The sequence below is a fragment of the Scyliorhinus canicula genome, chromosome 20, assembly GCF_902713615.1.
Source record: "Scyliorhinus canicula chromosome 20, sScyCan1.1, whole genome shotgun sequence".
Lineage (NCBI taxonomy): Eukaryota > Metazoa > Chordata > Chondrichthyes > Carcharhiniformes > Scyliorhinidae > Scyliorhinus > Scyliorhinus canicula.
Window position 1 is genome coordinate 49,307,233 of NC_052165.1, and position 13,760 is coordinate 49,320,992.

A 13,760-nucleotide genomic window follows, 5' to 3' on the forward strand; every position below is an offset into this window, starting at 1 on the left:
GGGGGCAGTGGACCCATGGAGAGCCAGACAGCCGACGGGAAGGGGCTACTCGTTTTACTCATATGTTCATAAAGTATACTCTAGGATTGATTTCTTTATCTTGAGCAGGGACTGTGTAGGGGAGGTAAAAAATACGGAATATTTGGCAATCACTATCTCGGACCATGCCCCGCATTGGGTGAACCTTGCAGGGTGGGGGGGGGGGGGGGGGGGGGGGGTGTCGAATTACCAACGCCCGCAATGGAGGTTAGACGTGATTGTCAGAGGAGGGGATATGTGAGAGACTACGGAAGTGTATGCAAAACTACTTGCAGGTGAACGATACGGGGGAGGTTTCAGCAGCGACCCTGTGGGAGGCGTTGAAGGCAGTAGTGAGGGGGGAGCTGATCCCAATTCGGGCTCACAGGGTCAGGGCGGACAGAGCAGAAATGGCCAGATTGGTTCGGGAAATTTATTGGATAGTCGAGGAACATGCGGGATCCCCGGGGGAGGACCTACTCAGGGAGAGACGGAGATTGCAGGCGGAACTAGGGGTGCTATCCACGAGTAGGGCCGTGGAACAACTTAGGAAGGCGAGGGGAGCGATGTATGAGCATGTGGAGAAGGCCAGCAGATTGCTAGCGCAGCAACTCAGGAAGAGGGAGGCGGCCAGGGAAATAAGTACAGTGATTGATGGGGAGGGGAGTAGAGTGGAGGACCCTGCAGGACTGAATAAGGTATTCCGGGACTTCTATATTAGGCTGTATGCTTCAGAACCCCCGCAAGGGCCGGAGGAGATGAAAAGGTTCCTGGACGGGCTAACATTCCCAAAAGTAGACGGGGGAACTAGTGGACGGGCTGGGGGTCCCGATTAGAGCGGAGGAGGTATTGGGGGTCCTAAAGACCATGCAATCGGGGAAAGCCCCGGGGCCGGAAGGATACCCAGTAGAGTTTTACAAGAAGTTCTCGGAGATAGTGGGACCGGTCTTGACTAGGGTTTTAATGAGGCAAGGGACAGAGGGACCCTGCCGCCAACTATGTCGCGAGCCACCATCTCGCTGATATTGAAGCGGGACAAGGACCCGGAATCCTACGGGTCATACAGGCCAATCTCCCTAATCAATGTGGATGCCAAGCTCCTGGCAAAGGTCCAGGCGATTAGAATTGAGGACTGCATACCGGAGGTGATTGGGGACGATCAGACAGGGTTTGTGAAAGGCAGGCAGCTGACAGCCAACTTCAGAAGATTGCTTAATGTAATCATGATGCCCCCGACGGGCAAGGAGGTGGAGGTAGTGGTGGCAATGGACGCGGAGAAGGCCTTCGACCGGGTGGAGTGGGACTATTTGTGGGAGGTGCTTCGATGGTTTGGGTTCAGGGAGGGACTGGTTAATTGGGTCAGACTACTGTACCAGGCCCCAAAAGCTAGTGTTAGGACAAACAGGGTAATGTCAGAGTATTTCAGACTGCATCGCGGGACCAGACATGGATGCCCACTCTCCCTGTTGCTGTTCGCACTGGCCATAGAGCCGTTGGCGATTGCATGAAGAGCTGCGAGGGGGTGGAACATAGGGTCTCTCTCTATGCGGACGACCTGCTCCTGTACGTGTCGGACCCACTGGCCGGGATGGAGAGTATACTGGAAACACTGAGGAAGTTCGGCCAGTTTTCAGGGTACAAATTAAATATGGCCAAGAGTGAGATGTTTGTGGTGCAGGCAAGGGGCCAGGTGAATAGACTGAAGGAGCTGCCATTTAGGCTGGTTGAGGAAAGTTTCCGGTACTTGGGGATACAGGTGGCACGAGACTGGGGCAGGTTGCACAAGTTAAATTTGACTAGAGTGGTGGAACAAATGAAGAGGGAGTTTCGGAGATGGGATGCACTCCTGCTGTCACTGTCGGGGAGGGTGCAGACTGTAAAGATGACAATCCTCCCGAGATTCCTGTTCATCTTCCAGTGCCTCCCGATATTTATCCCACGGTCCTTCTTCAAAAGGACTGGCAAAATCATCATGAGCTTTGTATGGGTGGGAAAATCCCCGAGGGTGAAGAACGTGATGCTTGAAAGGAGCCGCAGCGAGGGAGGGCTGGCATTGCTGAGTCTGATCAACTACTACTGGGCGGCTAATATAGCCATGATAAGGAAGTGGATGGTGGGTACGGGGTCTATCTGGGAGCGGGTGGAGGCGGCTTCGTGCAGGGGCACCAGTTTGGCAGCCCTGGTCACGGCTCCCCTACCGTTGTCGCCGGCCAGGTACTACACCAGCCCGGTAGTGGTGGTGGCCCTGCGGATATGGGGCTAGTGGAGGAGGCATGTAGGGGAGGTAGGTGCGTCTGTCGGTGCTCCAATACGTGAGAACATCGATTTGCCCCTGGGAACATGGATGGTGGGTTTCGAACATGGTGACGAGCGGGGGTGAGAAGGGTGGGCGATATGTTCCTGGAGGGGAGCTTTGCGAGTTTGAGGGGCTTGGAGGAGAAATTTGGGGGGGGGGGGGGGGGGGGGGGAGAGAGAGAGGAGGAAAAGAGAGATTAGAGTACAGTAGGAGGGATAAATAGGCGGGTAGTGTCTATGGGAGAGGAGCGGGCTTGTGCAGTATGGTTTGATTGAGGCGTTGGTTTTACGTTGGTGTTTGCACATTTTTGTCTTTTTTTTTTGTTTGTTATCTGTAACTGTTTACAATGCCGAAAAAGACCTCAATAAAATTGTTTGTTAAAAATACAGAATTACAAGTATACTCTACTGCCAATTAGTGCCAAACCAGAAGCAGTTTTATACTGAGGATTTATACCTGATTTAAAATTGAGTTGAGGCAGCCCAAACTTACTTTAATTTAGAACCCTTAGACTCCGCTCAAGAGGCTGGGTCGACTTTCTAACTAGGCTTCAGGAGCTAAAAAAATTGTAATTAACCAGTTATACCATCCAGTCTCACATTGACCTTATTTGATTATGAGATATGGGAATTGCTTGCCCATGCTTAATTGCCCATAACAATAGGTGGTATCAGCTGGGTGACTTGCTAGGCCATTTCAGCGGGCAATTAGGATTAAACCACATTGGTGTGGGTCTGGATTCACATACAAGGCTAGACGAAATAAAGGTGGTAGATTTCCTTGCCTAAAAAAGTCATTTGTGTATCAAACGTTTTTACGACAACTTGGTAGTTTAACTGTCACCATTATTCAGAGATTGGTGGCAGGGTAACTAGCCATCAGTACCTGTAACCAATATTCTGTGTAAAATTCTGACATTGTGCACAACACCTTTTTTTTTTGTGAAGCTGCACAGCCACCCTCATGCATGGCTTTGCATGAACATAATCTGTTAAATGGTTCTTCACTGTTGTTTCCACACAACTGTAATTTCTCTCCGTGGCAGCAAGACACCAAAAAGAGAGTTGTAAATGGTCTGCAACACCTTTATAAATACATGTTGCCAATCTTGCTCAGAAGCAGAAACTGAATACAAGCCCATTCAACATTGTTTACTGTTTATTAGGCTGTCCAAATTAGGCACTACAGACTTTAGAATGATAAAATATCCCACTGTTTTAATACTTACATAGCAAATTGCAGCTAACTCCTGTCTAGTATTGGCTTCATCAAGCAACCCAATTGCTTTTGCAGGATTTACTCCATTATCATAGATAGTAAACTTAGTCCCCATTAAATTTGACCTGATGAAAGGAAAATTCAGCACATTACGAACAAGCTATCATCCACAGTAAATGCACAAGTGATCATTTTTTTGGAAAAGCACAGACATAAGAAATCCTGTTTGCTTGCACCAGTAAAACTTAATAATGATATAACAAGCTATATGAGGTAAGATACTCGTACAGTGACATTGTCAGCCTTCTATGCAAAGCTCTGTAATGTCTATTGAAAAACTATTATGAATCATAGATATCAGCCTGCCCTTGCTCTGTGACGAGACTCCCTGGCTTCGTGCTTATAGCCAAGTGTAAGCACAAAACAGGTCAATTGGCCCAACCGGTTCACAATGGTGCAGGAATAGCAAAATGAATTAAACCTTTAAACTAGGAGCTCCAAACCTTTTGCCCTGAGGCCAGGCAACTCATTCCTTTTGTGTCCATATTTTTTTTCCTATTTTACCTTGTTTGAATTTGGAGTTTGATGGTTTAGACGGAACTGATCTTTAAGTAACTTTTTGGGTGGATAAGTCTTAAATCAGAACATCAAGATATGTTAGTAAAAATAAGTGGAAACACTCACTTTAGATACCTGGGGGTGCAGGATTGGGGGGCTCTATAGGAACAACATTTCAAGTTTGGTGGGGAGAGTGAAAGCTGATCTGGCAAGGTGGGATGGTCTCCCTCTGTCATTGGCGGGTCGGGTACTGGCAGTTAAAAAGAACGTGTTGCCGTAATTTTTGTTTATTTTCCAATGCTTGCTGATTTTCCTGCCAAAGTCATTTTTTTTTATAAAAGAGATTGAAGGAATGATTACCTCGTTCATATGGGGAGGGAAGGTGGCCAGAGTTAGAAAGGTGCTGCTACAGAGGGGAAAGCAGGCAGGGGGTTTGGTCTTCCGAACCAGATGTATTATTGCTGTGTGGAGAATGTGGAGAAGGTGCGGAGCTGGGTCAGAGGGGTTGAGTCCCAGTGGGTCAGAATGGAGGAGCGTTTGTGCAGAGGATCGGGATTGAAGGCGCTAGCAACAGCTCCGCTCCCGATGGCCCCGGGGAAATACTCAGGGAGTCCGGTAATAATACCTTCATTGAGAATTTGGAGGCAGTTCGCCAACACTTCGGGTTGGGGGCAGGGTCAAGGGAAATGCCGATTCAGGGGAACCACAGATTTGAGCCAGGGAAGTGGGACGGAAATTTTCGAGATGTGAGGAGAAGGGAATTAAGACACTAAAAAGATTTGTAAAAAGAACCCCTCCATCCTTCCCCATCAGGTTCGGGAGACCCAAACCCCTTGCCTGCCTTCCCCTCTGTAGCAGCACCTTTCTCACTCTGGCCACCTTCCCTCCCCATATGAACGAGGTAATCCTTCCCTCAATTTCCCTGAAAAAAACCTTTGGCAGGAAAGTCGGTAGGCGTTGAAAAATAAACAGAAATCGTGGCAACACGTTCATTTTAACCGCCTGTACCCTACCCGCCAATGACAGAGGGAGACCATCCCACCTTGCCAGATCCGCTTTCACTCTCCCCACCAAACTAGAAATGTAGTACCTGCGGAGCACCCCCCGCCCCCTCCCGGGCAACCTGCACCCCCAAGTACCTAAAGTGAGTCCCTGCCCTATGGAATGGCAGCCACCCAACCCCAGCCCCACCCCCGGCCGAGACACCACAAAATACTCACTCTTGTCTAGATTTAGTTTGTACCCAAGAAAGACCCAAACACTCAAAGCAGATCCAATATTCCCCCCTCTCAACAAACTCGGTTCCGCCGTATAACAGCAAGCCATCGACATACAAGGACACCCTATGCTCTATCCCCACTACGCTATTCCTTTCCATACCCCCAAACTTCTTAATGCGATGGCCAACGGCTCAATTGCGAGTGCAAACAGCAGGGGGGACATAGGACAACCCTGCCACGTCCCACGGTGGAGGGAAAAGTATCTTGAGCTGATGTTGTTTGTGCGGACACTCGCCTTCGGCTCTTTATATAGTAGCTTTAACCAGTTCACAAATCTTGATCCAATCCCAAACCGCTCCAGAACTGCCATCAAGTACCCCCATTCTACCCAGTCACTCGCCTTCTCAACGTCCAATGCCACAACCCCTCTGTTTCCTTCCCCATTGCTAGTGCCGTAACGACGTTCAATACACTTCTAATGTTTGAAAAGAGCCGCCTCCCTCTCACAAACCCCATCTGATCCTCACCTATCACCTTCGGGGGGCACTCCTCCAGCCTACCCACCAGTACCTTTGCCAATACTTTTGCGTTCACATTCAGAAGTGATATGGGCCTATACGACCCACTCTGTCAGATCCTTATCTTTTTTAGCAACAGTGAAATCGATGCCTGCCCCAAAGTTTGTGGTAACACCCCCCCTTCCCTATCGCCTCTTCAAACATCTCCACCATTAGGGGTGCCAGATTATCCTTGAATTTTTTATAATATTCCACCAGACACCCATCCGGCCCTGCCACCTTCCCCGACTGCATCCTCCCAATCGCATCCTTTATCTCCTGCTCCACTATCGCTCCTTCTAATATAGCCCTGTCCTCCCTCCCCTAACCTCAGGTACTGCAACCCATTTCAAAATTCCTGCATCTCATGGCCTCCCCCAGGTGCCACTGACCTGTTTAACCCCTCATAAAATTCCTCAAAAACCTTGTTAATCAGATCCGGAGCCACCACCAACTTCCCTGCCCCATCCCTCACCTGAACAATTTCCCTTACCGCTGCCTCCCTCCGGAGCTGACCTGCTAACATATGCCATATCTCCATGTTCGTAAACTGCACCCCTTGCTCATCTCAGTTGGCGCACTGCCTTCCTGGTAGATAGTCGGTCAAAGCTCGCCTGTAGTTCCTTCCTCTTTTCCAGCTTTGCTGGTTCCCTATCTTCTGCATAACTCATTTCTACCTCCAACATCTCATCTATTACCCTCTGCCACTCCAACCTCTACTCTTTGTCCACCCTGGCCTTAAACAAAATCACCTCACCCATCACCACCGCCTTTAGAGCCTCCTAGACAACTGCCATCGACATCCCACCCGTACAGTTGAAACCTACATATTCCTCAATTACCTTTTCAATTTTGCTAATTAGTTTTAACAACATAAAAAATATTTATTAAATATGGAAAAATGGGAATATAATACTCCTTTACTATCCTCTTAGCTTGACAAATGCACACAGGTTTTATGATCAACACTGATGCCCAAGTACATTTAAAGCTACAATGGTCCCATCAACACACAAAGTACATTCAACACTGCGCTACTGTGCCGCCCCACAAAGTACATTTTTAAGGCACCCTGATTGGCTGTGGCCATATACACACTCCGCTCCGAACCCAAGTCAAGGTCTCCTCAGAATCCCCCCAGATGATCGTTATATGAAAGTTTCCAAACTTCACTCCCAAAACACATTTTAAAGTCTTCTCTCATAATCATGCTTTCTATTAGCAGTTTGCATTTCGACATCCAGTCCACGTTTTCCAAAAGACTCTTGTGACCAAAACTTCCACTCCACTTTTATCAGTGAACCCAGTTCAAAATTTTACAGCAACTGTTCAGGATTCCTTTAACTTGACTGATCTCTACTGTTATAAACTCTGATATCCAGTTAATGCCGTCTTTCCAATTACTTTATAATTTGTTTTGCAGATTGTAGCAAGACATTCTACATGTTAGAATTACTTTAGAAACCTATCTTCTCACCAACCGGTTCCTTCTCAGTTTTGTCTATGGTGCCCATGAATAGCATCCTGTTCTTTTTCCAGGTTTCTAAGACCAAACATCCTTTATTTCTCTGGAGCTTGCTTTCTTGCATGTTACTCCATTGTACAGCTTCCTTTGTCTCAAGAAAGTTGTGAGATATTTCCTCTCTGACTGCCCATCTGCAATTGCTCTGGCTTTCAGTTAAAAAATCTAAGAAGGAAAGCTTTTTGTTTTTCCTTGCAAGGACCTCTAGTTGCTAAGCAACACCTGCATACCTCTGCTGACCTATTGATTTTTCACGCCGTAGCTCTTTATCACATGGGAATCCCAATTAGAATCAAAACCAATCCTCACACATAAACACCTTTGTCCAACATGAATCTAACTACAGGTACCTTCCAGGCACAGAAACATTAAATTATATCCACCTAAAACTATTACCTTATTTCTAATTTTACCAGTACAAATGTGAATTACCTTTGTTTTCCGAACACTTGTTTCAGGTTTCATCGAGACCTGTTCCACCTCTAAAGAACAACAACTAATATCTGGAGGAATCCAGAGCAAGATCAGGGCCATTCAACAGAGTTTTTCACCCTCAATGTTAATTGCCTGTATAAGTTAACTATCAAAATATTGAATGGATCATTGCCGGCCATGTAGACATTTATATCCTGCATTTGGGTTAACAACTCGGCGAATTGCTCATTTGGAAAGCAATGCAGACATGATCGGGTTTAATAGCTTCCTCCTCCTTATATAACAATTCTATGAATCTGTAAGGAAGATTTTGCACTGCCAAAATCAACAACCTGCTCAATAGGATCTGTCACAACAATACCTAGATTTTTGGAATTCCTGAGGGTGCTTTAAGATGCTGCCATTTAACAACCCAAAGAGCTGTTGGAGAACGCATATTCTCTTGATTAATGAGTACACTATATCTTGTCCTTGCAGCTTATGGAATGAAATCAGCCTTGGTATACAGTGTTGAGGATTACCTGCTATTCCTATTTTTAGTTCATAACGGTGAAGAATATTGATGCTATGCAATGGAACACCTATCCAATTCTAATGTCAGTAACATACCAGGTGAGGTGCAGATTGATAAAAGTAAAAATCCCTTTATACTCCTCCAACAAGCCTATCCAAGATTATGTAAGCCACTCATGAAACCTCTTAACCCGGCCCAAGAATGTCAGTTTAGCCAAACCCTGCAGCACAACTTATAGATACTAGTTGAACAACATTGCTATTTCCATTATTAGCATTGCTGAGTTAAGATGATTAACTGTGACTATTTTGCTATGTATGGGTACTGAGACTCAATTAGACTCAATATCAAATAAACTTTCTTCCATCAATATGGCTAGGACTCCGAGGAAAAGGACATTGCATCATCAAGCCCTTAAAAGGCCGATCCAAAATGAAAGCTGTGAATTGAACTGGTACCTACTTAGCAATTCCTCAAAATGCAATATATAAGTAAACAAACAATTTAAAATAAATTGAAGTTATCAATGTCCAGTGGATGTACCATAAAACGCAGTGAATTGATGGACCAATGAAACAGTCACGCAACACATTTATGCAACTCAGTCATGTCAGTGCACAGGTTATTTGCCAAAGCTTGTAGCTTACAAAACCCTTTACAGGATTGTACAAGACTTTATAAATGATAATGTGTCATTTACTATCCCATCAAAAAGGTACAGACCTTAATTTTCCTACGTAGCTGTCAGCCTCTCTTGACAAGTCTGTCGCATCAACAGATATCAGATAATTGGAGGTTTTGCTCTTTTTCCTTTTTCTTCCAGCTAACAAAAACAGCTGTGTAAAACAAAGCAATAACGTTTTCAGAGTTCTCTCCTCATCACAACTTGTTCCTCCACGCCATCATTCTCCAGATATGACAGCAGTGGGAAATGTGCTTTCTCTTCAAAGGTTTGAGCTATTCAATGTGTTTACCCAGGTGCAGAATACACTTCTGCAAAATGGGCAGATTAACAGCATTCAAGGATTATCTTCCAAATATGCATTCGTGGCAGGTGAAGTCTACACTTTTGGAATTATTAGGGATTTTTTGTGCATGCTCAAAAAAATCAATTCAAGAAGAAACTGAATTGCAATGTTAACATATGTTTGTAATATCCCAGATAGTGTATTAACATTAACATAACATGCAAAGAAAACAACCTGCAATGTCAAATTGTGGCAACCATTAACCCAGTAGTGGTAACAATAGGAAACTTTGTAATTATGTTTGAGGAATATATAATTGTTCTTAAAAATTTTTGAAAGCTACTTTTAAGAGTTTGTATTATATGTAAAGGGACCAATTTCAATTTTTGGATAATAAATACTGGACAATGTGATCTGGTGAGCCTACACCTGGAAGCAGTACCAAAAGGAAGACAATTGAAATATGGAGGCCATGTGGCAGACAGACAAAAAGAGAAGCAGAAACAGGATAGCTACAGAGTAGAATTGAGAAGTTAAGTATCGGGAGGATTGCATAGGCAGAACCTTAATTATGAAGTTGAACAACATTGCTACTTATGTTGCTTATGGAGAATCGGCGAAGCTCAAAGTTAAAGACTGGAATTCACTTTGGAAGGACTGAGCAGCTAGAACCGGGATCGTATAGGTGTTAAGATTGGCAATACCAATGCTTCTCCAAACTTTGTCCCTCAGAGTGATCTCATTTTAATGTTTGAAATTAGTATTACCCCAGAATGAGAGCAATGTAAAAGAGTTATTGAGCAGGGATCACAATCCATGGTTTGGGAATATCTGGCCTAAAAGATTCATGAAGTAGTTTCTGTGGTGCTCGCTATTCAATGTATAATTCATAGTTCGCACCAAGTGTAATTTTCCTGTTAATTGATGTTAAATTGATGTTTTTCCTAATAATGTACGATCCTACTCCAACACTTTTATCTTTTCAGGCATAATAAGATGACAATTCAATTGCCCTCTTAATGTTCTCAGATTCCTCCATAGAGAGTAGAAAAATTTGATTTGAAACACTGGTAAACATACTGTTGGAGCTTGTGAATTTATAATTTATGCTTTTTCCATCCAAGTTTACAACTACAGACAAGAATTGCCTCACCTTTTTTCCATCGTCCCGTTCAAGGTGCATGAAATAGGTTGGAAAGAGACCACGGTCCATTCCCTTCTTGTCCCGTGTTATCCTACATTTTACGGTTATTCCCCGAGGGGCAGGCCTCAATGCAAATTCCTCCAAACTGTCTATCTCAATCAAGCTTAAGCCAGATGCAGGTGAAGGAAGCGAGGCAGCAGTGGACTCCTATAAATTAGAAGCGAAGAACTGAATATAATCAATTTGTCAAATCTGGGGTGTAGCATGCTTGTGCTGTTGCTTTTGCAAGCAAAAGCAGGATCACTGTAACAGAAATTTCAGTCGATCACAAAATGTCCCTCCTGTCACAGCAATTAACCCAACACTTTAGTGACCTGTTATTCTATTTGCCAGGGAGACTGCTCCAAAAAAGTACTGACCCACTACAGCAGAGCACTTATTTCCCACATTAGGAGTCGAGGCCCAGTTACACAAAAATGCAGAGATCGTCACATGATGTAAGCTTGGGAGCAGCTATGTTTTCACGAGCTCTGGTGCTCCTCATCTTTTAATATTTTTTTTTAACCCGGATGCACAATCCATAATTATTTGATATTGATGTGTATGGTCTGTGCTATGTTCCTGGAAGATCCTGGTTAAACTTTGGCAATGGAGAACAGAGTTAAATCAAGAACATCCTTGGTTAATTGAAGCAGTCAGAGATGTCCGGGGTAGGGCCCAGGTGGTTTCGCTGGTGGGAGGGCCTGCGCTTCTGCGTTGTCGTTGTGAGTTCAAATGATTGCTGCCATCGTGAGTGATGTTGAGGACGACTGTAGCGTGGCGAGATCCGGGGGGGGGGGGGGGGGGGGGGGGGCATCACGAACTGTTTGGTGCCTGCCGTGAATCTCATTTTTGGCCTCTCTCGATATTCACCAGCTTCGTTACTTGACCGAGCACAGTGAGGCCAGAGTATCGCGCCCATTGTCTTTTACCCTGACAAGGGTGTAAGATATGAGCACAGAGGCATTTGTCGCCTGTTATCCTGTTAAAATATGGTGAAAATCATGCTGAGTTTGGTAATGCGACAAGTGGGCTGTGTGGTATTTACCTAGTTTTGTTTCTGTGTATGTGCTGTAATGCTTGCTTTTGCAATGAGGGAGTACAATTTTTTTTAGTTATCCTTCATTTTGTCTTTCGTGAAGATGGGTAGTGCCACAGCAGGGTGGCAAGTAGATGGTTTGGTGTAGAGGTGGTTGGTATGCATTTTAAGTCCTCATTGTGGTTGAGGAGAACTCATTAGACCTAATTGAATTTTTCATCTGCACTTTTTTATTTAGGAGTTATGGAATCTTTGCTCGTCTCCTATGAAGGTACGGACAGACTATGTATCCTAGAGAAGACTGGGTTCCTTGTTTTATTCTGTAGTTGGCGCCTCTGGTGCTTTTGGAGTAGGGGGAAATATGTATTGGTGCACACCTGGGTGTGGCCAGCTAATCCTCAGGAATCTAGCCTTTCTTGTGTTGGTCTTCTCTTCGGTTGGGGGTCAGGTAGATGGAAAAATAAGGCACCTCCACTCCAAAATTCCAGACTGTCTTCCTTATTGAGGTTTGGACTCCCTTGGGGAAGCAGCGTCCTGTTTCTTACGAGGCTATGCTGGACTACCTTTGGTATCCTTTTTGCAAAGATGTACGTTGCTAGACCTTGTTTGAAATTTAGTGGCTAATCCTGGTGTTCCTTTTTCTCTGGAACTTCCTCTCTTTATCTGGGTAGGTGAGGCACTGATATATACTCCGACTTGTTATATTTTGTTTTAGATGGTTTCCTTTATCGTGTCTGGGGTGAAAAGAGATGTATCCACTCCCGAGCCACCAGGTTGATGGGTAAATTGACTATTCTTCTTCTCCTTATTGGTGGGATTTCCTCTGTGGGGCATGGTTCAAGTCTACCGGTGGCGGCTGGGCCCGAGCAGTGCTTCTGATTTGACTGGAGAGGAGTGAAGTTTGTTGTATAGCAGGTCTTGGCATGGCGTAAGTATCCTGGGCTTACTGGGTCTTGTATACAAGAGTGTATGCCACCAAGTCATGTCTTGTACAGAGGATGATATCCTGTTGGATTTTGATTTGTTTGGATTTGTTTATTGTCACGTATATTGAGATACAGTGAAATGTATTGTGCTGCATGCAGCTCAGACAGATCATTCCATACAAGAAAATACATAATAGGGCAAATATAAAATACAAAATGTATATACATAGACACAGGCATCAAATGAAGTATACAAGAGTGTCGTACTACTCGGTAGAGAAGATGTGTGAAGAGATCAGGTCAATGTCTGTGAGGAGTCTGCACAGTTCTCCCTGTTCCTGCATGGGTTTCCTCCGGGTGCTCCGGTTTCCTCCCACAAGTCCCGAAAGACATGCTGTTAGATAATTTGGACATTCTGAATTCTACCTCAGGTGCCGGAATGTGGCGACTCGGGGCTTTTCACGGTAACTTCATTGCCTACTTGTGACAATAAAGATTCTTATTATTATCAAGAGGGACAGTTAGGAGCCTGGTAACAGCGGGGAAGAAGCTGTTTTTGAATCTGTTGGTGCATGTTCTCAGACTTCTGTATCTCCTGCCCATGGAAGAAGTTGGAAGAGTGAATAAGCTGGGTGGGAGGGGTCTTTGATTATGCTGCCCGCTTTCACAAGGCAGGGGGAGATGTAGACAAAATCAGTGGATGGGAGGTGGGTTTGTGTGATGGACTGGGCTGGGCTGTGTTCATGACTCTCTGTAGTTTCTTAAGATCTTGGGCCAAGCAGTTGCCATACTAGGCTGTGGTACTCAAGTTTGGGATTTACTTGTGTGTTGAGGTTACATGTGAAATATCCTCAGAGAACAAATGTCTTCGCAATTTTTTTCTATAATTCTCTTCTTTATTTTGGGGTTAAAGAATCCTTAATTGGCTCCTGAAAGATACATGCAGGTCCCATATCCGAAGAAAAGAAGTTATAATGAGTCATTGGTGCCTCTGGTATAATTGGAGTCGGGGAAGGTAAATTTTGGTGCATGCCCATGCGGGCACGGAAGTCTTATCCTGTATCTTGTTGGCTGCATGAACAATGATTACACGTGAAGGTGTGCGCCATTTTACCCTGTTTTCATGGCTTTATCCTTTCCTCATTCTGTAGTTCATCCGCTTACCGTCTTTTCCGGTACAAATGGAGGACCAAGATTAACGATTAAACTGAATCAAATGTGTTGATGTTCTTCTGTCTTTTTCTGTATTTATGTACACTGAAGCATTTATACTGAACTGTACCATTTGTAATTTGTAAAAATGGAA

At 44.7% G+C, this 13,760-nt stretch overlaps 1 protein-coding gene across 13 annotated transcripts in view; it reads right to left on the minus strand.

Annotated features, from left to right (window-relative positions):
• LOC119954916 (tubby-related protein 3-like) overlaps positions 1–13,760 on the minus strand; it is a 128,876-nt gene that overhangs the window by 16,158 nt on the left and 98,958 nt on the right. For all 13 annotated transcript variants that reach the window (XM_038780604.1, XM_038780607.1, XM_038780617.1 and 10 more), the window contains 3 exons: positions 10,460–10,657; positions 9,062–9,174; positions 3,543–3,657 (listed from right to left, as the gene is read on the minus strand). In XM_038780604.1, coding sequence (XP_038636532.1) covers positions 3,543–3,657; positions 9,062–9,174; positions 10,460–10,657 — 426 coding nt within the window. The remainder of the gene's footprint in view (positions 1–3,542; positions 3,658–9,061; positions 9,175–10,459; positions 10,658–13,760) is intronic.